Source organism: Eublepharis macularius, chromosome 2, assembly GCF_028583425.1.
Source record: "Eublepharis macularius isolate TG4126 chromosome 2, MPM_Emac_v1.0, whole genome shotgun sequence".
NCBI lineage: Eukaryota > Metazoa > Chordata > Lepidosauria > Squamata > Eublepharidae > Eublepharis > Eublepharis macularius.
In genome coordinates, this window is record NC_072791.1 from 24,562,086 (window position 1) to 24,588,258 (window position 26,173).

General features: G+C 46.5%; 1 protein-coding gene across 1 annotated transcript in view; it reads left to right on the forward strand.

Moving 5' to 3' along the window:
- The first annotated feature begins 10,838 nt into the window (after positions 1 to 10,838).
- The window catches only part of DEGS2 (delta 4-desaturase, sphingolipid 2), a 39,077-nt gene continuing 23,742 nt past the window's right edge, over positions 10,839 to 26,173 (forward strand). Inside the window, exon 1 of the mRNA XM_054970832.1 lies at positions 10,839 to 10,941. Within this exon, the coding sequence (XP_054826807.1) occupies positions 10,860 to 10,941 (82 nt within the window). The 5' untranslated portion in view covers positions 10,839 to 10,859. The remainder of the gene's footprint in view (positions 10,942 to 26,173) is intronic.

Genomic DNA, 26,173 nt, shown 5'->3' on the forward strand with positions numbered 1-26,173 from the left:
TAGGAATTCCCCAAGTCTCTATGGTTCCCCATTTTTGCTCATGCTGGGATGAAGAGTGTTGCTAGCAACCCTATTTTTTGACTCCCTATATTTAGGAAAGTGTGTGAAATGGTATTATTCCAGAAAGCCTTTGGTGGAATGGAAACTGTTTTGTTTTTTCCAACTGACACTTAAAGGATGGGGGGAGGCTGCAGGAACAACATAAGGAGATGCATCAAGCACCCCTTCCTCAGCACCACTCTCCCATCCATACAGTTCCCTCTCCCTGTCCCTGGCTGTTTTTAAAACTCACCCTATCATCAGATAATGTCTGCAACATGTCTTGGAGAAGATGCAGTTATCTGGGCTTGAACCTTGATCCTCCAAAAGGGGAATGATTCCCAACTGAACATTTGTTCTGCCGTGAAAAAGACTGGCCTGAAGAATGGCATAACATTAAAACATTTATTGATAAAAAGGTGCAGACACAGCAACTTCGGTTCTCTTTCCTCTCCTTTGCCATTTTGCCTGCCGTCACCAGTTCTTTCCCCTCTATTTAATACATCAACTTTACTCTTCTAATTTCATGGCAATCTGTTTGGCCTTGATTCTTTGTTGAATGTCCTGATGTCCAGAATAACAGCTTACTTTGCAGTCTACACAATCTACATAACCAGTAAGGAATGCAAACAACCCAGAACAACTTGGACATCACAAGGCTGAAGATACCGTCACAGCAAAAGCTAAAGTGAAGAGTCGCCATATTGGCTGCCATCCATAACAGGCCATATTCTTCAGACAGTCTTCTCCATCACATCCTCTCAGGCTGGACCCTATGATAACAGTTAGAATCTCATGTTCTTCAGAGGTAGGTCTGACCTTCAGGAATGGCTTTCCAGGGTAGGTATGAAGAGAGTGCTTCTATTCCAGAAACCTGGGGGCGGGGCACGTTTTGGCATCTTTGATGGTGTTTATACCTGATGTGCTTTTAACCTGTGCATCAGTTTTATGTTGTTGATGGTCCACTCTGTTTTTGTGTCCTGAAACTTGCCCTTGCCCGTAGCAGCCTTGAGTCTAAGGAAATTTGCTGAGATATAAAGATTTTAAACAGTTGAAAACTGGAAGCTGAGAGTCAAACTACAAGTGACGCCTGACAAAGGTTGGACACTTGTCAGCTTCCCTCAAGTTTTGATGGGAAATGTAGGCGTCCTGGTCTTACAGCTTGGCTCTCAATTTAATTGAAGTTTACAGAAACTCCCCCCCACACACACACCCAGCGGAGGGGAAGGGGGGCACCCTGCACTCCCCTCCCGACCGCATGTTCTCCCTCCCATAGACTGCTGCTCTGTAAAATGGAGAGCCAAGCAGCAAGACCAGGATGCCTACATTTCCCATCAAAACTTGAGGGAAGCTGACAAGTGTCCAACCTGTGTCAGGCGTCACTTGTAGCTTGGCTCTCAGAGAAAGCTGTTCCTGAGTAATGTTGGATTTTGTGTGTGGACATGCCACCTCCATCCCATCTCATGCCCCGGGTTACCTCTGAACACGTATCCATTCCCTGTATCTATTCTGCAGACAGATTATCAGGATTAATCTTTCAATGTTTTTTAATTATGCAGCTTGAAGGATTTGGGACTTTTAGAGCTAATGCATTTTAACGGATCTCAGGAGTCCTCACATGATATACATTAAAAAAAATTCCCTCTAAAGTACAAATAATGGTGCAATGGGGGGTGCTTTGATTAGCAAAACCAAGTGCAAATTGAAAGAAGAAGCTCTCTCTCCACACAATCTGCAATTTGCATTTTACAGAAAAACAGAGTAGGGTTGCCAATTCTGAGTTAGGATATTACTGGAGATAGGGGGCAGAGCCTGGGGAGAGCAAGGTTTGGGGAGGCAAGGAACCTCTGTAGGACATAGTGCTATAGAATCCCTTTGTAATCTGGAGATAAATTGTAATTCTGAGATATGTCCAGGCCCCAGTTGTGGGCTGGCAACCCTATGGCAGAGATCCATGATTTCCAATGCAATTCCAAGCCATGGTTCTTTGGAAAAGGGGCTTTAATTTCCCCCTGTACTGTTTCCTTTTTCTGACAGAAAATGCCCATACTTGGCTTCATTAAACCCTAGTGAACAGAAATAAGTATTTTTCATATTGTGCTTGTCTTTCCCCCATTTCCCCCTGTTCTTCCATTTTTCTAATCTCTGCCTTTCCCATTTCTTCCTGCTTCTCTTTTTGTTGCTGCCATCTTCCAGAGAGTACAAACCAAAATGAGGCTATCCCCGGTGTGCGTCCTGGGACGCTGAAAATGGTGTGAGAAAAATAAGGAACTTCTATGGAGTGGACGTTTGTATGCCCCTGAGGAAGTCTACCTGACAAAAATCTGCGTGAGAATTTGCCGACCCCAGCTTTTGGGCACTGCATTCGGATCTCCACTTCTTTGTTCTAGTACCTGGAAAAGGAACAAACTGTTTTTGGAATAATAAGGAAGAATAAAACTGTATTGTTATATAGCCATTGACCTACTTACCCTGAGTGGGTCCAGGAGTCTCTCTGTGTGAGGCTCATGCCAGAGGACGTTTTGCTCTTGATGTATCACGGTCATTAGAAGCTATTGCTGTACAAATTTGAGCACATGTATATATGTATATATGAATTTGTTTTGTGATTGGATTAATGTAACTGTCATTATGTCATTATAAGAGAGTGTTGCTCTTTAATTTTTGACTGTGTGTATTTGAGTAATTCCCAGGCAGTTTTCCGCTCTTTCCTTTATAGTTATCTTCCAGAGAGTGGCTTTCCACATTCTGTAAGGTGGGGGCCACCACGCGGAATGCACATGTATGGACAGCTGTGGATTTCACCCATGTGCAGATTGGCACCTGCAGAAAGCCAGGTTTGGATGAGCAAAGATGCCATGGTGTAAGACATAGGGAGAGGGGCTATTCTGGAAGCAGCTGAGAAGAACCGCTGCCTCTTTCAACCCAGATTGTAAAGGAATCCTTACTTACAGTTCGAGCCAGTGAACGACACATGGTTCAATCAGAAGCAAGATACATCTTTATTGGTCCAGATTTATTTGTAGACTAGCGGTAAATTCATGATAGCTGTTGCATCCTTGCTTGAGGGGGTAAGATCCGAACAAAAGGAGGAAGAGGACCATAAACTTTTAACACCTTCACAGGAAGCCTACAATAAACTTCTATATTAGAGGGGGGACTACAATGGGTACAATTCCCATGGGTACCAATTGTTAAAGGGACAGCACATAGTTCTGACTACACAGATACTGAGGCTTTCTAAGCCGTGGTTACAGTACAGGGGCAGTCCTGTAACTAAGATAGACCAAGGTCATGAAGAGCTTTGTCAGTGACAGCCAGTAACTTGAATTGGGTTTGGTAACTGATAGGTAGCCAGGAGTGGAAGTAGGATTGACTGTAAAATGAGATTAATCTTCATGGTCATCCTAGCTCCTGACAGCAGCTAAACTGCAGCATTCTGCACCAGCTGAATTAACTTAGAGAGGAGACCTGTATACAGTGCATGACTCTAGTCAGGTCTCAGTGTTACCATGGCATGGACTGAGGTGACCAGGTTGGCTGTGTCAAGATAGGGGGACAACTTCTAGGCTAGAATGAGTTTGTGGAAAGCAATTTTTGCAGCTGCCTTAATTTGCTTTCCCAACAGTGGTGCTGGATCCAGTATGGCCCCTAGGCTCTTAACTGAATCTGCAAGAGTCAGCGGAACTCCACCAACGCTGGGGAGTATGATATCCTTCAAGTTCTCTGCCTTCTCAACCAGCATCACTTCCCAGTTATCTTGGTTCGGTTTCAATTTGTTTGTTTTCAGTCATTTGATCATAGCTGTCTGGCAGCGAGCTAAGATCTCTACCGCATCCCACAGTGATTTGGACAGCGAGATATAGAACTGGGTGTCCTCTGCATATTAATGACATCCAATTCCATAGCTATGAATAAGTTCTCCTAAAGGCTTTACACAGAGGTTGAATAACATGGGGGATAAGACTGTGCCCTGAGGAACTCCGCAAGATTTGTGTGTGTGTGTGTTTTTTTAAAAAAAGTAAGCTCTCCGTGTTTTAAAACCTTGTAATGGAGTGTTACATTTTATGCTCTTTCAGCTTCTTGTTGCATTGTAAAGTCCAAGGAAATGAGGTGGGATTTAAAAACAAAATTTTAAAATAAAACTACTGTTTCTGTAATTTTTCTATGGAGCAACACATCTGCCTACAATCTTTGTCTGTTTTGGGAAACATCAAATTTAGCCATCCAATAAAAGGATTCTACAACTGTAGCAAGAAAACCTTCTGATGGGACTTTGCATCTATGGAGTGGTTGTGTGATTGCCTTCCTCCACTAAATTCAGGTAGGGAGCCATGTTGGTCAGCTGTAGAACAGTAGGATTTGAGTCCAGTGGCACCCAGGGGCGGCGCTAGGGTTTGCTGTGCTCGCGGCTGGCCGGCCAAGCGCCCCCCCCCCAACGTGCACGAGCACGCGCGCACCTGCCTGCGTGATGACGTCATGTGTGACGTCATCACGGGAGCGCACGCGCCGGCGGCGGCCCGATCGCTGCGGCGGGCGGCCTCCGAGCTCTCCCACTTGGTTGCCTCCGCCGCAGCAGACGCCTGCCCGCGGTGGCTGCGCCCGGCCGGGGGCTTGTGCTGGCAGCGGCGGCGGCGCGGGGTGGGAGGAATAGGAGGCTTCTGCTTTGGGGGGTGCGCTCTCGCCCCCCGCGCCTCTTCCAGCGCTCCCTCCGGCACCCTGTGCCTGCGGCCACCGCCTACCTGGCCTCAATAGGCGCACCGCCCCTGGTGGCACCTTAGAGACCCAACAAGATTTTCCTTTGGGAGATTTGACTCTTAAAAGCTTGCACTCTGGAAATCTTGTTGGTCTCTAAGGTGCTGCTGTTCCTCCACTAGGTAGTTGTTATCATCTTAAATTAGTCCCCAATTTTCTGTGTATGAGGACTGCCACTGTACTCTGCTACTATGCCTTACAAGGGACCTGGGTGTTCTGAAACAGTGCTGGGATAAGATCTGCTTAACTGCTGGCTTTTATATTTTCCAAGAAAGAACATCTGGTACTGGTACATCTAGAAATATGTTTCATACTCAACAGTACAGCATAGATTCCTCAGAGGTTTTCCACGGGCAGAGGGATATGTGCTCACGGAATGCAACATTATTCTCCCTGCTGCAGCAGCCTGAAATGCCCCCCCCACCCAACCGTGTTCATGGTCCCCTGCCCATCAGGAATGTTTTTTGAGGGGGGGCATTTCAGCCTGCTGCGGGAAGGGGAGGGTGAGAAAGTTGTGCTCTGAGCGAATATCCCTCCACCCACAAAGAAAACCTCTGGGGGATCTACGTCCATATAATTAAGAGTCTCTCTGCACAAGACATCTTACACAGGGGACGCTCAAGTGACTTACTTTTTGTGTGGTTTTCTGTTCAAGTGTACTCTGTCTCCTAGCAGTGCATAAGTATCCACGATGGGAGAATAAGTGTAAGATCTTTCACTTGATCCTATTAGTGTAAGATGTCTTGTGTAGAGAGATTCTACAGCACCTCTTGGACTCTCTTTTCTGAAACCTTTTTCAATTTTTTAAATTAAATTCTCAATAAAACATAACATTAAAATGCAGTAAAACCTAAAAATAAAGAAATTATTAAAAACATATTGTAATTTTAAACAGCCAGGGTTTTCAAAAATGTAGAAGATCTTTGTAAATAGTTCTAGGAGGAGTACCAGGGTACCAGATGGTATGAAATTTAGTGCTGTAGTCAGCATTATTAAGTTGTGTCATTCTGTCCGCTAACTTAGCCATCACAAAGTGATCCCAAACTTTTTTATACCACTGCTCTGTGCCAGCGGCTTTAGGGTTTTTCCAAAATGCAGCTACCATTAACTGAGCAGTTGCAATGAGGATGCTAATGGTCTCTATTTTATCTTTCCGCAGTTGTAAATTTGGCCAACATGTCAATAGGAATGATTCTGGGAGAAAAGGTAGATCAATTCCTGTGATATGTAAAATCAGGGAATGAATCTGACGCCAGAAAGGTTCGGTCACGGGACATTCCCACCAACAATGTATATAAGAACCAAGGGCATCGCATCCTTTCCAGCAAAGGGCTGAGCTGGACTTAAAGATATGGGAGATCCGTTTTGGAGTAAGATACTACCTTGTATACAGCTTAAAACATGGCATTCTGACAGCGTGCTTTGGAACAATTATTTGAAGTTCTCCAAATATCACTCCAATGTTTTTCTTCCACACTGCCATCACAGCCAAGCTTCCAAGCCTTTTGAAAAGAGTGTTTGACTCGGAGTGATCTGCAACATTATTTTATACTAGCAACAAAGCCCATTGTGGGGGAAAAATACAATGGGCTCTAGAAAGGGAAGGGCGGCCAGGCAGGCATTCCCGCCTCCTCCGTCACTGATTCTAGCTGGTGAAGGAGGGGGGTGGGCATTGTCATCTGCTCCATGCCTGATCTCGGCCATGTGAAGGGGTGGTGGGCTTTGCTACCTGCTCCATGCCTGCTCCATGCTGGGTAAAGGGGAGGCATTGGCTCCTATTCTGCGCCTGACTACAGCTGGGTGAAGGGGGACAGGCATTGCTGCATGCTTGGCTCCTGACTCTGGCAGGGTGAAGACAGGGTGGGCATTGCTGCCCGCTCAGTGGCTTATTCCAGTAGGTTGAAGAGGGCGGGCATTACCACCAGCTCTGCTCCTTATCCCGGCTGGGTGAAGGGAAGAAGGGCATTGCCTCCTGCTCTGTGCCTGATGCCAGGTGAAGGTGTGAGGTGGGCATTGCCACCTGCTCCACTCCTGATCCCAAATGGGTGATGGCGGGGGGGTGGGCATTGCCACCTTCTCCGCCACTAATACCAACTGGGTTAAGGCAGGAGTGGGCATTGCCACCTGCTCCACTCCTAATACCAGCTGGGTTAAGGTGGGGGATGGGCATTGCCACCTGCTCCACTCCTAATACCAGCTGGGTTAAGGTGGGGGGCATTGTCACCAGCTCCACTTCTGATCCCAGTTGGGTGATGGAGGGCGGGCATTGCCATCTGATCTGCTCCTGATCCCAGCTGAGTTAAGAAGGTGGGTATTGTCACCTGCTCTGCTCTCAATACCTGCTGGGTTAAGGCAGGCAGTGGGCATTGCCACCTTCTCCACTCCTAATACCAGCTGGGTTAAGGCAGGGGGTGGGCATTGCCATCTGTTCCGCTCCTAATACCAGATGGATTAAGGCAGGGGGAGGGCATTGCCACCTGGTCTGCTCCTTATACCAGCTGGGTCAAGGTGGGGGATGGGCATTGCCACCTGCTTTGCTAATACCAGCTCTGTTAAGGCAGAGGGCAGGAATTGCCACCTGCTCTGCTCCTGATCCCACCTGGCTGAAGGGGAGTGGGCATTGCCACTTGCTCCGCTCCTAATACCAGCTGGGTTAAGGTGGGGATGGGCATTTCCAACTGCTCCATGCCTGATCCCAACTGGTTCAAATAGAAGTGTGCATTGCCACCTTCTCCGCTGCTGATACCAGCTGGGTTAAGGCGGGAGTTAGGCATGGCTACCTGCTCCGCTCCTAATACAAACTGGGTGAAGGCGGGGGCTAGGCATGGCCACCTGCTCCGCTCCTAATATCAACTGGGTTAAGGCGGGGGGTGGGCATTGCCTCCTGCTCCGCTCCTAATATCAACTGGGTTAAGGCGGGGGGTGGGCATTGCCTCCTGCTCCGCTCCTAATATCAACTGGGTTAAGGCGGGGGGTGGGCATTGCCTCCTGCTCTGCTCCTAATACCAACTGGGTGAAGGCAGGGGGTGGGCATTGCCACCTGCCTCACTCCTAATACCAGCTGGGAGAAAGCATTGCCACTTGCTCCCATCCTGCTCCTGGCCTGGGCTTCCCACCATGACATATTTTCTGGAGGGACATGGTGCCTTGCCTAGGCTTCCCTCCATAGCAGCGCCCTCTGGTGGTGCACTGGTATATACAGTGAGTTGTCTGAAATAGGCTTATTCAATTATATAGTAAGATAGTTTAGATATCAGACCTTTGGACGTTGAAGTGGCATGTTTCAGTAAAAGTTCAAAAGCCGTTAAGGGTGTTTTGAAATTGCCTAACGTTCTAACGTTGTGTCCGGCCCAGCCGGACTTAGCCTCGCGGCAGCCCAAGCCACCCTCCTGCTGGGAGCTGATGGCCCGCCCAACCCCCGGCCCCCGCAGCTGACCTACCTGGCTGGGGGACCCAGTGAAGACCCCGCAACTGCCTGGCAACCTTGCCACTCCACCACCGAGCAGGGTGGCCTCGGCCCAGGAGGAGCCTCCTCCCGCTGATCAGCTGGTGAGCACGCTGCTGCGGCCACCGCCACAGCAGGGCGGGTGGAAGAGGCCCCACTGACGACCCTCAGAGCCCTGCCAGCCCTTCCAGGGGCCTCCACGGCGGGGGCACCAGGGCAGGGCTCAGCGACAGGCTGCAACGCCACCATGCTGCCTGGCCGGAAGAGGCTGCACCCAGAGGCGAGGAGGCGGGCTTGGCCAGGGCAGCAGGAGAGTGGGAGGCAGGAGGCGGAGGGAGGGACTGAGGGTCGTAGAGAGGCTCGGGATTGGCCAGGGGGGAAGGAAGACAGCCTGCAGGATGAGCCGCACCTATCGGGGGAAGAGGGGATGGGTGGCAGTGGGAGGAGGGAACAGGAGGCAGGTGAAGGGGGTTGGCACAGGTGGTGTAGCTGGTGGGGAGGAGGGTATAAAAGGGGCCTTCCCAATGAAGCCGGGGAGGAGAAGGCTGAGGTGACTGGAGAAGGATAGAGAGAGTGAGCAGGGGCGGCGGGCCTATTGAGGCCAGGTAGGCGGTGGCCGCAGGCACGGGGTGCCGGAGGGAGCGCCGGAGGAGCTGCGGCGCGCGGGAGCGCGTGCCACAAAGCACCAGCCTCCTATCCCTCCCACCCCATGCTGCTGCCGCCGCCAGCACAAACCCCCAGCCAGGCGCAGCCACCGCGGGCAGGCATCTGCGGTGGCGCAGGCAACCGAGCGGGAGAGCTCGGAGGCCGCCCGCCGCAGCAATCAGGCCGGCGGCAGCGCGTGCGCTCCCGTGATGTCACGCGTGATGTCATCACGCAGGCTGGTGTGCGCGTGCGCACGCCCGCGCAGGGGCGCCCAGCCGGCCGGCCGCGAGCGTGGTAAACCCTTGCGCCGCCCCTGAGAGTGAGGGAAGCCAGATCTCAGTAGGGTAGGAGGCGGGCTTGGGTGACTTAACTCCCACCCCTACCCCCATCTGAGGCCGAAGGAAGGCCCCCAGGGGGGCGCCCACCATGGAGGAAGGCGGCACCGGCGCAGCGGGACAGCGAGGGGTGTACACGTTGTTTTAACTTGCAGGTATTGGAACCATTGAATATTTATGTCATACTGGCGTTCAAGGGACTGTTTGTCCAAAACTTTACCTTTATTTATGAGGTGTTCATCTCTCATTATACCTGCATCCCACCAAGATTTAAAGGCCCCAGAGTCTTTTGCTGGGGGGAACCAGAGGTGAAATCTATAGGTAGACACCAGGGAGGGATTAGATGTTAAGCGTGAGGGAGCAGTGTCCCAAATTTGCAGAGAGAAGGTTTATGAAGATCTGAGAGACTGTGCCTATTTGAGGAAACTTTGAGAACAGATAACACTCTTTGAAACTATTAAGTTTAAGTACTATAGTGAAACAGATACGCTTCCTGTAAAAATAAAAGTTTATTTTGTGTCCCCCCCCTTCCCAGATTATATATTATTCTTATATCCCATTCCTATCCTCAGGGCCACATAGTCCCACAAAAGAGCCTGACCCTTGGGCATATTATTAAAGGAAATTTAAATTATTTTGGGATATAATTCCTGGTGACAGCAATCTACCCAGACGGGGCAAGAAGAAAAGGGTTAAAAGGAAAATCTAACTGAAAGGGGCTCGTAACAAGCTGGTTTCTGTGAATCTCTTAAATTGTCTGCTGTTAACTAGTTGCACCCTAAAGATCAACAATATTTTCAGGATATAAGTCAAAGCTCCCTTCCTCAGGTACCTTCTTCAGGGAGCGTTCACTCTTGAAAGCTTACAGCCTGAAAAAATGGTTGTTGCCACTGGACTCAAATCCTGCTGCCATGTCTGAGCCAATGAAGCATGATGGTTAGTGTCGGACTGGACTCTGGGAGACGCAGGTTCAAATCTTTGCTATGCTACTGAAGTTTGATAAATGAAAGAGATACATGTAAATTTACCGAAAGTAGTTCTAAGGGTTAGTATGTGTAGTGGTTAGAGCATGTGTGAGACCCAAATTTGAACTCCCTTTCTGCCATGGAGGCGCACTGGGTAACAGTGGGCCAGTCACACATACTCTCCGCCTGACCTACCTCACAGGGCTGTTGTGAGGCTAAAATGGCATAGAGAAAATGATCTAAGCTTCTTTGGGACCCCATTGGACAGAACGGGGTATAAACGAAAATAAAAATAAAATGTAGAAGATCATTCATTTAGGGTTTGTTTGTTTTTTAAATTAACGATTCCAGGATACCCTGCCTCCAAACTCCGCTGAGGGACTGTACAAAAGAAAAGGGAGTCGCGGGGGCGCCGCTCTCCCCTCCCCGCGGTAGTTTCTTCGGGAAAGGCGCAGGTTCAGCTGCGCCTCCCCCCCCCCCCCGCCCACAAGCCAGGCCTGCGCAAACGGGGTCTCTGCGCGCGCCCCGAAAGAAGTCCACCTGCGCGCGGGCCAGCGGCAGGTGCGGGACGGGGGCGTGGCCGGCGGGCGGGCACCGCCCCTCCCGGGACCTGAGGCTATATAAAGGCTCCGCGGGGCGCCGCTTCCTTTGGGCAGAAGCGAGGAGAGCAGCGAGATGGGCAACCGGGTGACCCGCACCGACTTCGAGTGGGTCTACACGGACCAGCCCCACAAGCAGCGCCGGAAAGAGATGCTGGGTAGGGCACGCCTGCGGCGCGGCTCGCAGCGCAGCCTGCCTTGCCTCGCTTCGGCTGGCGGGGCGAGGCTGATGCGGGGTCGGGCGAGCGGGTGGCGGGGAGGGAGGGCGCTCGCTTTCCTCTTTCTGATCGACGCCTTTCCCGGCCCTCGGGTGCCAAGCTCTTCTCCCCAGCTCAGTTTGGGTAAAGCCCCCTGCCGATCGGTGCGCCTTGGAGGGCTGGCAGGGGAAGGGTAAGAAACTCTGCACATGCTCAAGGGCGTCCTCTTAGTTGGAATGGCGGCCGTCCAGTCTAGGGCTCGATCCTGGCCCTGCAGTTCTGGATAGAATCGAGGCCCGCCTGGATAGCTCCTGTAGCATTTCCTGCTGAAAGCAGCTTGTCCTTGTGTTTCGGCCCCTGTAGCAGCAGCCCCGCAGGGCGGGTGGGGGGGGGGGCTTCTCTTTTTCCTGCCTTTGCCTGGCCTATTTTCCTCCAGGGTTGGGGATGTTGGGCTGGCTGGGTTTGGTCAGGTGCACTTTAGGGTGGGGCTGCTGCACAGCTAGCGATAAACCAGCAAAAGAACCTTTCCCCTCGGTTGCATTTGTAAGCAGAGGGAAATCTTCCCAGGTGGAATCCTGGCTTGGCATGCAGCTGTGGAACAGACAGGTGCCCTACTGGCAAGCATGGCTCAGGATGTGCCTGCCGTTTCCCCTTCTGTGCACAGGCCTTTTGCAGATAGATCAAGATGGGTAACCCTGTTTGTCTGTAGCAGTAGAAAAGAGCAAGAGCCCAGTTGCACCTGTAAGACTTAACAAAATTTATGATAGGGTATGAGCTTTTGTGAGTCACAGCTCACTTCTTCAGAGACTAAGAAAATTTATGGTGGAGTACCCTACCACAAATATTGTTAGTCTTTGAAGATGCTACTGTCCTTTTGCAGAATTGTTTCTTGGCCTCAAAATAAGAGGGGTGAATATCTGAACATGCACAGGAGGCATAACTTTAAATATATATATATAGCCAGTTTATTTTTCAAGCGCAACAGCTGCCCATATATAAAGGAGTCGGCATGCTTGACTAGGCTTATGGCATGTCAACAATTAAGTAGTGCATCAGCCAATGGAGGGAGGAATTAGATTAATTAAATCAATAGGAAAACCTGAGGTCCTTAAATTCCAGCAGGTTAAGGTCTGCATACCACAGATTCCCCGTAACCTGCTTTATACCCTTTTTTTAAAGCTGAGCAATCCATTAGAAAGATACAACATTGCAAGAAAAACACCTGGCTGTGTATTCCAGTACATCGCAAAACATTGCCTGTTTTTCAATAAATGAATCGGCTGACGCTTTAAAACCAGATCTTCCATAATAGGTTAATTTTGACAACAATGAACACGTGAAGCTGCCATATACAGAGTCAGACCATTGGTTTGTCTACTCTGACTGGCAGCAGCTCTCCGGGGTCTCTGGTCAAAGTCTTTCTCATCTCTTACTGCCTGATCTTTTTAATTGGAGATGCTGAGAGTTTAATCTCTGCGGGGGGAAAACAAAAACTCTTATCATTGAGAGTTTCTCTACACAGGATGCCTTGGCATATGTTCGTCAAATGTAGGAAGACACAATATTAGCTGGGAAGCATGGTTTAAAAAGACAGAGCTGGTGGAGATCGCTCCTCAAGACAGTTTGTTAATTCCATCTTCACCTTTTCATCCTCCTGATGAACACCTTTTTCAGGAATCTAGCTGATTCCCCTTTCAAGCCACCAGGCTTCCTGTGTTGTCCCTAATCAGCCGCACCCTCGGCTGTTTAATTTCTGAAACTTATTTATAGGCTCTGGGTGGAGTGTGACACTCCTTTGGTTATCTTTCTGTTCTGTTTTGCTTTTGTAAAGCAGGCTTGGTGGCGTTGGTGAGAAGGGACAAAGCTCAAACGGTTCCCAAGGGCACCGTACGTTGCTCCATTGCTTTCCATTTAGCGAGTACATGGTACAGAACGCAGTGTGTTGGGTGTTGGGTCTGGGAGTGGGGTGTGTGTAGGGGGGGTTGGGATTGGCGCACATCTGTTTGGAAATTCTCACTGTCCTCCTGCAGCTCCGGTTGACAAATGTGGCGTTAAATGGGGTAACAGAAGAACAAGCTATGTGTTGGGGCAACTGTTATCGAAAGTGCTGGCTAATAAAATGCAATTAGTAACTTGCTTGCTTTCATCATGGTAATGCTGCCACATATCTCAAGGGGCCCTCTCCATGGAGTAGAAGAACACTGGGCTGTTTTTTTTTTAATTATGACACTAACACAAGATATCTGGGAGCCATATATACCACACCTCTTTCCCCCATGTGAGCCACGGCCTAGTTGCAGGGACAAGCTAGGCTGATGGAGGAAGAAACTGTAGTGTGGCTTCTCCCACGGGTTATTTTAAAAACGATGTACAAAGCTCAGCAGTAAAAGCTTTATTTTTTCTATTTTCATTTCAAACTGCTGCCGTATAATTAGAATTTTGTTTTGTTTTGTTCAGAGGCTATATAAACTGTTGCTGTCGAATCCTTTTTTTGGTATTTTCATTAATCTTTTGAAAGTGACACCAAGGAATTAGGAGACTATATATTGTCGAAGGCTTTTACAGCCGGAGAACGATGGTTGTTGTGGATTTTCCGGGCTGTATAGCCATGGTCTTGGCATTGTAGTTCCTGGCGAAATGTCAGGAACTACAATGCCAAGACCACGGCTATACAGCCCGGAAAATCCACAACAACCAATTAGGAGACTGTTTAATGAATAGGAAGCCATAACCAGCAAGAGAAAACAGCTTGACCAATATGCTTATGGATGTGGCCAAGAATTCTTATTCTGGACCTCATTGGAGAATTCCCAAACCTCCTCACTAACCAAAATAAATCTATGCTGGGAATTGTTGGACCTGTGGGTTTGAAAGCTGTGTGGGAAGGAGGCTACAGCAAGGAGGAAAATTTGATGAGATTGAATTAGAGTTCTTCCTTTCTTGCTCTACTCTTCTGAACAGAATATGAGGAAGAAAGTAAGAATTCAGGCCAGAGAAAGTTAGTCCACAAACAACAAAAGGGTTGATTTCTTATAAGTTGCCCAAATTCCAATGGCCTGAACTAAAAATGTAGCTAAAATGAGTAAATTTTCCACTCTTGAGTCTGTTAGTAATTTAGGGACTAAAATATCTGGTGTAAAATTTGCCCAGTGTAAAGTCAGGGGTTTGATCAATGAGACTGAATTAAAAAGCTGGCTGGATGCAAATCAATCAGTGCAAGGCCATGCTGTGAAATACACCATTTCATGCAACATTATCCTGTGCTAGAGTTGCCAACAGGCCTGGAGGAAAATGTCCTGTCCCTTTAATAGGAGCTTAATGAGATACTATTTCAGTTGATCTTCTTTACTGGTCCTGCATCCAGCATTGCAGTGGAAGAAACCACTTAATGCAGCTGCAAAAAAACCATTTTCCTCCAGCTCAGTGTATCCTGCAGTGTGAACCCCTACAGCCAAACTATACCAAAATCACATCAGAAGTACACTACTGCTGTCGCACAGTGATTAAGTGGTTGGGCTGCAAATCAGCACTCTGCAGGTTCGAACCCCATTACTGCCATGAGCTCAGCAGGTGGCCTTGGGTAGGCCACTCCTCTCAGCCCCAGCTCCCTAGCTGTATTGTAGGGACAATAAAACTGGCCTTGTTCACTGCTCTGAGTGAGGCCCTAGTCTTTCCAGAAGAGTGATATATAAGCACTGTTGTTCTTCACTCTACATAGATCTCCCCTCAAAGTGAAGTCGGAGGCTTCAGTTAGTACAGAACACCGCAGCTCGGTTATTATTGGGAGCTATGTGGAGCATGCATATAGCTCTATTTTGCAATCTCTCCGTTAGCTGCCCATCAATTACCAGGCTCAGAGCGGAACCACAAGTGATGCCTGACACAGGTTGAACGCTTGTCAGCTTCCCTCAAGTTTTGATGGTAAATGTAGGCAGCTTGGCAGAATGTTGGACAAGTGACAGTTGAAAAGTCCATTGGACAGCAGTCGGAGAGCCAAGGTGCAAGATCAGTTCAAGGTGTGGGCCATCATGTATAAAACGCTTCATAGCTTTGGTCCATCATATCTGCAAGACGGCCTCTCCCTATGACAGCTTTGCTCATCTGAACAAGGTCTTCTGCAGCCATCACCCTGCAGACGGGCAAAATCAACAGCTGCCCATAAATGTACATTTTCTGTGGTGGCTCCCATCTTATGGAATGGCCTGCATGATAAGGTTGGGAGGTCTCCCACTCCTTTTTTGCCTCAAAGTATGCAAAACTGAATTCTTCAGAAGAGCTTTTTTGACACAGGTGTCTACATATTAAGCCTCTGATAAAGGGGCAGGATGCACTTCTCCAGGGCTGGCAATTGTATTCTGTGCAAGTGTCTAGACATGCCACAGGGTCAGGTGCGAGCTGGATGTCATGATGGTATCCAAGCCCAGTTGGCCATCAGGATCCAGTAGAGTGATTCTGTCTTCATAACTGATGATGGAGATTATACTGCTGGCTGATCTGACTAGCAGCTGAGGCATTTATCCTCATACATTTAATTGTTGACATCTTTACAACTTCCTGTGCCGGGGTGAGTTCTTAGGTAGATAATGCAACTGTTCTGCACAATTGTTTTCCTGCTTTAATCCTAGATCTCCTCAATCATAGTCTAAAATTCTGACCACAAGATTTGGCTCTCTGGCACTGTGATACTGGATGTTTTGTTTTCCATTCCATTCCTAATAATGGCCATTTCCACACACGTTGAATAATGCACTTTCAATGCACTTTAGCAATCCTTTAGAAGTGGATTTTGTGTTTCACACATGAAAACTCAGTTCCAAATGATCATTAAAGAGCATTGAAAGTGCATTATCCAATGTGTGTGGAAGCAGCCACAGTTAACAATACTTCACAGTGTATAGACGGTCACTCGGTGCGATGGTGAAGAGTGCCCTCAAGAAAGGAACACGTTCTTTTTCTTTAAGGCAATGCATGGAGTGGAGAGGGAGACCCTGTCCTCTGTCTCCCGTAATCGTAGAACTCAGTAGATGTCCAGTGAAGATGATGGATGATAAATACAGGATGGACAAAAAAGAAATACCGTCTCACTCAATGAGTGATTAAACTGGAATTCACTACCAGGAGGCAACATCGGGGTGGGGGGAAGCATTTATGCTCTAGTGGTTGGTCTTCCAGGGCAACAATTTGATCACTGTGTAAAACAGGATGCTGGACTAGATGGACCACTGGTTGGATCTTCTCATGTTCTTATAGTCAGGGCTTTTTTTCTGGGGAAAGAGGTGGTAGAACTCAGTGGTGGAACTCAAGACTGCACAATGATGTCACTTTGTGTCAGCTGGAACAAGGAGGGAGTTTTTTAACGTTTAAATTGCCCTTGGCGAAAATGGTCACACGGCTGGTGGCCCCGCCCCCCTGATCTCCAGACAGAGGGGAGTTTAGATTGCCTTCTACACCGCTCGGCGGCGCTGAGGGCAATCTAAACTCCCCTCTGTCTGGAGATCAGGGGGCAGGGCCAAGCTCTGACTATAAGAACATGAGAAGATCCGACCAGTGGTCCATCTAGTCCAACATCCTGTTTTACAATAAAAATGAAGTCTGAATGATGATTTTTACCTTTCACATTTAAAAAATATTCAGATGAATGCAGAGATGTCTCAATCAACAGCTACCAACCACAATATCCTGAAGTGAATCTTTAGGTGAAGGCAGTGTAACCTAAAGGAAGCAACCACCTTGAGACATGTCCGGCTTCCTTGAATGGCACAGACTATCATAAAGAAAACACAAACCTTGCCTTTCCCTTCATGATTCAGTGGATAGATGCCTTCTTGCTTTTTAAAAAACTGCTTGTACATAAATAATAATAATAACAATAACATTTGAAGATTATAGATGTGTTTCACTTAAAGCTTCATCGGGGGTCTGATAAAACAAATTCAGAAGTTATTAACGTTTAAAATTCATCTCATTACAGTATAACAATCAACGAGTATATACTAAAGTATATTATACTGTTTTTAACAGCTTTTATAATGAAATGAGATTATTTTAAACATTAAGAAATCACTTTTAAAATTTGTTTTATCAGGTCTGATGAAGCTTTAAGCAAAATGTGTGATCTATAATTGTCAATAAAACTATTCTCCTACGGCACCTTATTCTTTTTCTTTTCTCCTCTTGTACCCTGCATTGGTGCAGTCCTCTTTTCTTGACTGAGATAATGAGCTTTTAGTAGAAGAGCCAGCGTGCTATAGTGTTAATGAGCGTAGGACTACGATTCAAAGCCCCATGGTGTTGTGAAGCTTTTAAAAACTTTAAAAATTATTTGTGCAAAGCAAAAGAAACAAAATAAAATGCTGGCAGATCTATACATAAGCATCTGTAAGGCCTTCAAATATCTAAAAATAAGTCCAAATGCATTTGTTGCCTGCAGGGCTTTTTTTCAGCTGGAATGCAGTGGAACGGAGTTCTGGAACCGCTTGAAAATGGTCACATGGCTGGTGGCCCCGCCCCCTGATCTCCAGACAGAGGGGAGTTTAGATTGCCCTCTGTGCTGCTCGGCGCCACGTAGGGCAATCTAAACTCCCCTCTGTCTGGAGATCAAGGGGCGGGGCCACCAGCCATGTGACCATTTTCTCCAAGGGCAATCCACTGAGTCCCACCACTTCTTTTCCCAGAAAAAAAGCCCTGGTTGCCTGTATGTGATACGTTCAAATGTTATTAAGTGTATAAAGTCCTCAGTCCAATGAGCTACGGGAAGTGGGCTTTTGTCTTTCCAGTCCTGTCGCGTAAGACTTTTAGTGACTGTAAACCGTTTTAAAGTACATAAGCATCCTCAAAAATAAATGAGTAGTTCAATATAAAATTCATGAGTAATGACTTCCTCCCAAAAGAACCGACTAACCGGACAAGTCCAAAGCATCTGCTTAAGAGACGCAGCTTGTAAGTTACGAAGCCAACAACAGGACACCGTACTTAACCATTTACTAAACAGGCACTGTGGTGTCCAATATACCCTAAATGTAATTTTTTTGCTGACTAACAGTGCGATCCTAGGCAGAGTTACCCCATTGGTTTCAATGGGCTTGGACTGGAGTAACTCTGCTTAGGATTGCACTGTAAGTCAAAGCTTAAGAGCCACAGAAACAAGAAGTGTAAGATTTAAAGCCATGTCTCAATTTGCTTTGGCAGAATTGGATAATCCAGCTCACTGTTCCATTCATCTCTGGACTAGTCTGCACATCATATTTATCAAATATCAATGGTGGAAATGGACAAATTAACTAGAAAGCTAAAAGAACAAAGTTCAAATGATTTTCTGATGGATTGGAGAAAACAGAAAGACTATCTGGAAAAGAATTGGGGTGTAAAAGACCAATTGTGGTCTATGGATAATTTTTGATGAGTATTATGTAATTTGTTGAATTTAGCATTGATTGTAACTTTACCTTTGAAGATTATGGAAAATAGAATTAGAGGGAACAATGTATGAATTATAGGGTATAAGTGCTGTTGGAGGTCTGACCGGGGGGGGGGAGGGAAAGGGTGGGTTGGGGATAAATTTGTACTCAATAGGAGAAGGAATAGTGAAATGTATATTTTTTATTTTATGTTTGTTCTCAACCTATCCAATAAAAAGTTTCTTTAAAAAAATTATCAAATATCAAACATCAAAGATTTATCAATGAACCTATCAATGAATCTATCAATGGCTTTCATCTTCCATGTTCATAGATCCAGAGGAGTTAGCCGTGTTAGTCTGTAGTAGCAAAATCAAAAAGAGTCCAGTAGCACCTTTAAGACTAACCAATTTTATTGTAGCATAAGCCTTCGAGAATCACGTTCTCTTCGTCAGATGCATGGAGGGCATCTGACGAAGAGAACGTGATTCTCGAAGGCTTATGCTACAATAAAATTGGTTAGTCTTAAAGGTGCTACTGGACTCTTTTTGATCTTCCATGTTGATTCAGTAGTGAAACACACTCAAAGCTGCAGGGCCATATTTGAACACCAAGGAAAGTTGCCAGTTGTAAATATTGCAGCCTGTATTTTCTTGACTGAGATAATAAGCTTTTAATAGAAGAGCTGGTGTAACATAGTGTTAAAGAGCGTAGGAGCAGAATCCAAAGCTCCAAACTGCCATGAAGCTTGACAGGTGATCGGTTAGGTTAGTCACGTATTACAATGTCCTCTTGTGTGGGTTGTGTCTATCAGAGCCAGTTTAGTGTTGGGGGAGTGGTTAAGAGGGTAGTGGTTAAGAGGGCTGGGACTCTAATCTGGATAGCTGGGTTTGATTCATGCTCACACGAAGTTCACAGGGGAGCACAGGCTCAATTTCAAGGAGAACCACAACAGACAGGAAGATGAGCTTAGAGTCTCCCCCCCCCATTGCCCCCCATGCTACTCTTCTGCCCAGAAATGGCCTGCTGGGAGATTTACACCAGTACATAACAGTTTCCACAACTTGGGTTTCCCAGATCCTAGTCCAGCACTCTAACCACTACATCGCACTGGGTTGACTTGCTAGTAAAATGCTACTTCAACTGTGAAAGACAAGAGTGGTGTAGTGATTTGAGTGGTTGCTTAGGAGCTGAGAAAACCAGGTTTGAATCCCCACTCTGCCGTGGAAGCTGCTTGGGCCAGCCTTTTTTTTCTTTTTTCTTTTTTGCCTAACCTATTTCACTGGACGGTGGTTGTGAGCATAAGATGGACAGGAGACCGTTTAAGCTGCTTTGAGTCCCCGTTGGAAAGAAATACCTAAATAAATAAGTAGCCCCGAGACTGCCTTCCTTAAACTGCGACTTGGGTTATAACAAATTGATTTCTGCTCCTACCTTACGTCAATAAGCTTGCTCTCCTGGGGAAAAAAATACCTCCCATATATAGCAGAGTAAACACATGCTTTCTCCGAACACCGTTGTGTAGTAAGGTTGTATGTCTGTTGTTGTTGTAAGGTTGGCTTGCTTGCCAGAACAAATAATGTCCTACTGCTCAAAGTCCTCTGAGATCCATTTGTATATCATTGGGCTAGTGAAATATCTTGGGAATATACTATTGAAAACATTTACTTTGCACTAGCATGTTATTGATTGGGTTTACTCATGAGTCAGGACAAGCAGCTGTATACATTTGCCTGTCAGGACTGACTCTATATAATGTATTTGTAAGGACTGTTACTGAGGCTAGTGAAATAAATTGAGAATATGCTATTGAAAATGTTTACTTTGCACGAGCACTTTATTGATTGGGTTTGTTCATTAGTCAGGACGGAGTCGGGCTAACTGCTGTATGAAAGTTTTATACAGTTGCCTATCAGGATTGTATTTAATGTATTGTAAGGCTTGTCACTGACGATTCTATGAACAGGTTGTGGATTCTGAGACGTTCATATGCACATGAGTGATTGTAAGTCTCTTGTGAAAGCTCTGTTAGAATACAATACACAAGTGTTGAATAAGTATTTAAATTGTGGCTTAGTTTTCACGATTTACTTTTGGTGCTGTTGCTTAATTAGTTTTTTCAAGATACTCTGCTGTGGAGGAGAACAAACCACATGGCAAGTTTTGACATAGGAATGGTCTGTGATTCCTTTGGCTTGGTTTTCTGGGGTTCAGCAGCCTCTTGCAGTGACTTGGTATTGGAGTTTCATAGATCTTTTCCAGCTGTTGGTTTGGGGCATGTGCTAAATAAAATAAGAACTTTGATACTCTCTGTGAAAACGTAGCTCAACCCAGAGCAGAAATGGGTTACAGAAGCAGATTCTTGAGGCTAAAGGGGGGATTGAGGAAGGATTAGGATCCATAGTTTCATCACGGCCCTGGGAGTTTTCCCTCTGCACAAATCAAGTTGCTCAAAGCCCATTTCCAAATGTAGGATCTCTGTTGCCTTTCCATTTTAGCAAGCTAGAATTCAGCCTCACATAAAGAGACCCCCAATTTTGCCTTTGCATTGTGCAGAAGGGCTACTCCCTAGAGTCTAGGCAAGGCAAGGGAACTCTGGTTGTAGCTGTCAGAGTTGCAGCCAAGTGCTAGGAAGACAGGGAGGTTAGAAAAGAGTAAGAGTCCAGTAGCACCTATAAGACTAACAAAATTTGTGGTAGGATATAAATAACAAGAAAAACAACAATAACAACAATATTTGATCTATATACCGCCCTTCAGGACAATTTAATGCCCACTTAGAGCGGTTTACAAAGTATATTATCATCCGGGCTCATTTCGAGGGGGAACGCACAGGAACGCAGTTTCGGCAGTTCCCCAAAGAGGTCACATGTCAGGAGGCCCCGCCCACCTTACTCTTGACCCTTTTGGGCATGTTTTGTCCTGGATTGGGGCTGAAACGGCCTGGATTGGGCCTCTGACGGTAGTGGATCACTCTCCTGCTCAGCAGCAGCCTGATCCTGACCATTTTGGGCCCCTTTTCAGCCCTGAATGGCCAGGATTGGGTCCATAACAGCCAGGATAGGTGATGTCAAGGGGTGTGGCATATGCAAATCAGTTATGCCAATAACACATTTCCAGAGATGTCAAGGGGTGTGGCATATGCTAATGAGTTATGTTAATGAGTTCCTCCAGCTCTTTTTCTACAAAATGACCTGATTATCATTATCCCCACAACAGAACACCCTGTGAGGTGGGTGGGACTGAGAGAGCTCCAGAGAGCTGTGACTAGTCCAAGGTCACCCAGCTGGCGGAGTGGGGAATCAAACCCGGTTCTCCAGATTAGAGTCCCATGCTCTTAACCACTACACCAGACTGGGTTTTCATGAGTCACAGCTCACTTCTTCAGATCTTGTTAGTCTTATAGGTGCTACTGGTCTCTTGCGCTTTTCGACTGCTACAGACAGACTTAACACGGCTCCCCATCTTGATCTATCTCCAAGGCAGTTTTACTGTAAGTAGCAGTCCATATACAGTTGCCAGCTCCAAGATGGGAAATTCCTGGAGGTTTGGGGTTGGAGCCTGGGGTATAATGCCTTAGACTCCACCCTCCAAAGCAGCCATTTTCTTCAGTGGAACTGATCTATTGTCTGGAGATCAGTTGAAATTCTGGGAGGTCTTCAAGCTCTGCCTGGAGGTTGAGAACCTTACGTCCATGGGACACAGGGGCTGGTAGTTCTCGTGCTGAAATCACACTCCCCTTTAAGAAGTACTGGGCAGTCAGATTTAATTTTCCTTCAGTGTATTCTTAGGTGCCACTAGAGGGAACCCAGAACAAGAAATCTCAGGTTCTCATTCTGCCCTGAGCCTGCTGGAAATGTGGGGAGGGCGGAATAAAAATAAAAAATAAATAAATAAAAGGTAATGGTTAAGATGGTTGTTGGGGGTTTTCCGGGCTGTATTGCCGTGGTCTTGGCATTGTAGTTCCTGACGTTTCGCCAGCAGCTGTGGCTGGCATCTTCAGAGGTGTAGCACCAAAAGACAGAGATCTCTCAGTGTCACAGTGTGGAAAAGATGTAGGTCATTTGTATCTACTCAGGAGGGGTGGGGTTGAGCTGAGTCATTCTGTAAGAGTTTCCCAGGGTGTGGAATGCTAATGGCGGGAGGCTTCACTGTATCCTGAGGCGGTTCTTTTGCATATGGATTGGTGCTTGATGTGCTAATCTTCTCTGCAGGGCTATTGTCGGGTGTGGAGTGTTTTGTTGGCCTGGTGTTTTTCAGAACTGGAGCCCATGCTCTGTTCATTCTTAAGGTTTCTTCTTTCCTGTTGAAGTTTTGCTTATGCTTGTGAATTTCAATGGCTTCCCTGTGCAGTCTGACAAAGTAGTTGGAAGTGTTGTCCAGTATTTTGGTGTCCTGGAATAAGATACTGTGCCCTGTTTGAGTTAGGCTATGTTCAGCCACTGCTGATTTTTCAGGCTGTCCAAGTCTGCAGTGTCTTTCATGTTCTTTTATTCTTGTCTGGATGCTACGCTTTGTGGTCCCGATGTAAACTTGTCCACAGCTGCAGGGTATACGGTATACTCCTGCAGAGGTGAGGGGGTCTCTGCTGTCTTTTGCTGATCGTAGCATCTGTTGTATTTTTCGGGTGGGTCTGAATACTGCTTGAAGGTTGTGCTTTTTCATAAGCTTTCCCATCTGATCAGTAATTCCTTTGATATATGGCAAAAACACTTTTCCTGTAGGTGACTGTTTTTCCTTGGTTGTTTGATTCATCCTGGGTTTGATTGCTCTTCGGATTTCATTTCTGGAGTAGCCATTTGCCTGAAGTGCGTGGTTTAGATGATTAATTTCCTCATTGAGAAAGCGCGGCTCACATATCCGTCTTGCACGATCCACTAATGTTTTCATTATGCCTCTTTTCTGTCGGGGGTGGTGATTGGAGTTTTTGTGTAAGTACCGATCAGTATGAGTTGGTTTCCTGTAGACCTTGTGACCTAACTGAAAGTTTGCTTTGCGGATGACCAAGGTATCCAGGAATGAGAGTTTTCCCTCACTTTCTTTCTCCATTGTGAATTGTATGTTCAGGTGGATGTTGTTGAGATGATTCAAAAACTCCATCAATTCTTCCTCCCCATGGCTCCAAATGATGAATGTATCATCCACAAACCGGAACCATACACTGGGTTTGTGGGGTGCTGATTCTAGAGCTGTTTTTTCAAAATATTCCATGTAGAAGTTTGCTATAACTGGGCTGAGTGGGCTCCCCATGGCCACCCCATCCATCTGTTCATAGAATTCGTTGTCCCATTGGAAGTAACTGGTTGTCAGACAATGATGGAATAAGGCTGTTACATCCTCTGGGAAAATCTGATTAATCAGTGCAATAGTGTCTTTTACTGGAACCTTGGTAAACAGGGATACGACATCAAAACTGACAAGTATGTCTTGTGGATTGAGTTTCAGAGAACTTGAATTGTATGTCTTGTGGATTGAGTTTCAGAGAACAGAGAATTGTCATCAATCTGACAGACCGTCAACTCTCACCAGAAGAAACCTCCATCTTGGCTAAGGGAGGAAACTTTGCAGTCACCCCCACCAGAATTCCTGTGGAAGACATCATTGCAAATGTAGAAGCTGCCATCCGTCATCTACCTGAAGAGGAAGCTGAGGAAATAAGAGGAGAGACAGCCAGGATTCTACGAAAGGCAAAGCTTCCCACCAGCAATATAACACGCAAGGAGAGAAATGCCATCAAGACCCTCAATGCAGATCCAGACATCATCATTCTACCAGCTGATAAAGGCAATGCTACAGTGATCATGAAAACGGAGGAATACAAAAAGAAGATTAAGGAACTCCTGGACCCCTCCACCTACAAAAAACTAAAACGAGATCCCACTTGCAAAATCACCAGGCTAACAAATGCGCTGATCAAGAATTCCTCACTACATCCCGACACGCACAGCAAACTATGCAAGACTGAAGCACAGCCACCTAGACTATATGGACTCCCCAAAATACATAAAGATTCAGTCCCACTCCGACCCATTGTGAGTGCCATTGGTTCACCGACATATGAATTAGCTAGACATCTGGCAGATCTCCTGCAGGACCACATCGGGAAAACCTCGTCTTACATCAAAGATTCAGCAGATTTCATCAACAAAATCAGTTCTCTGAAACTCAATCCACAAGACATACTTGTCAGTTTTGATGTCGTATCCCTGTTTACCAAGGTTCCAGTAAAAGACACTATTGCACTGATTAATCAGATTTTCCCAGAGGATGTAACAGCCTTATTCCATCATTGTCTGACAACCAGTTACTTCCAATGGGACAACGAATTCTATGAACAGATGGATGGGGTGGCCATGGGGAGCCCACTCAGCCCAGTTATAGCAAACTTCTACATGGAATATTTTGAAAAAACAGCTCTAGAATCAGCACCCCACAAACCCAGTGTATGGTTCCGGTTTGTGGATGATACATTCATCATTTGGAGCCATGGGGAGGAAGAATTGATGGAGTTTTTGAATCATCTCAACAACATCCACCTGAACATACAATTCACAATGGAGAAAGAAAGTGAGGGAAAACTCTCATTCCTGGATACCTTGGTCATCCGCAAAGCAAACTTTCAGTTAGGTCACAAGGTCTACAGGAAACCAACTCATACTGATCGGTACTTACACAAAAACTCCAATCACCACCCCCGACAGAAAAGAGGCATAATGAAAACATTAGTGGATCGTGCAAGACGGATATGTGAGCCGCGCTTTCTCAATGAGGAAATTAATCATCTAAACCACGCACTTCAGGCAAATGGCTACTCCAGAAATGAAATCCGAAGAGCAATCAAACCCAGGATGAATCAAACAACCAAGGAAAAACAGTCACCTACAGGAAAAGTGTTTTTGCCATATATCAAAGGAATTACTGATCAGATGGGAAAGCTTATGAAAAAGCACAACCTTCAAGCAGTATTCAGACCCACCCGAAAAATACAACAGATGCTACGATCAGCAAAAGACAGCAGAGACCCCCTCACCTCTGCAGGAGTATACCGTATACCCTGCAGCTGTGGACAAGTTTACATCGGGACCACAAAGCGTAGCATCCAGACAAGAATAAAAGAACATGAAAGACACTGCAGACTTGGACAGCCTGAAAAATCAGCAGTGGCTGAACATAGCCTAACTCAAACAGGGCACAGTATCTTATTCCAGGACACCAAAATACTGGACAACACTTCCAACTACTTTGTCAGACTGCACAGGGAAGCCATTGAAATTCACAAGCATAAGCAAAACTTCAACAGGAAAGAAGAAACCTTAAGAATGAACAGAGCATGGGCTCCAGTTCTGAAAAACACCAGGCCAACAAAACACTCCACACCCGACAATAGCCCTGCAGAGAAGATTAGCACATCAAGCACCAATCCATATGCAAAAGAACCGCCTCAGGATACAGTGAAGCCTCCCGCCATTAGCATTCCACACCCTGGGAAACTCTTACAGAATGACTCAGCTCAACCCCACCCCTCCTGAGTAGATACAAATGACCTACATCTTTTCCACACTGTGACACTGAGAGATCTCTGTCTTTTGGTGCTACACCTCTGAAGATGCCAGCCACAGCTGCTGGCGAAACGTCAGGAACTACAATGCCAAGACCACGGCAATACAGCCCGGAAAACCCCCAACAACCATCGTTCTCCGGCCGTGAAAGCCTTCGACAATACATCGTAATGGTTAAGCTTGATGGTTAAGGCCTGATTTAAATGTGACATTGATCAGCAAAACAGGACTCACCTA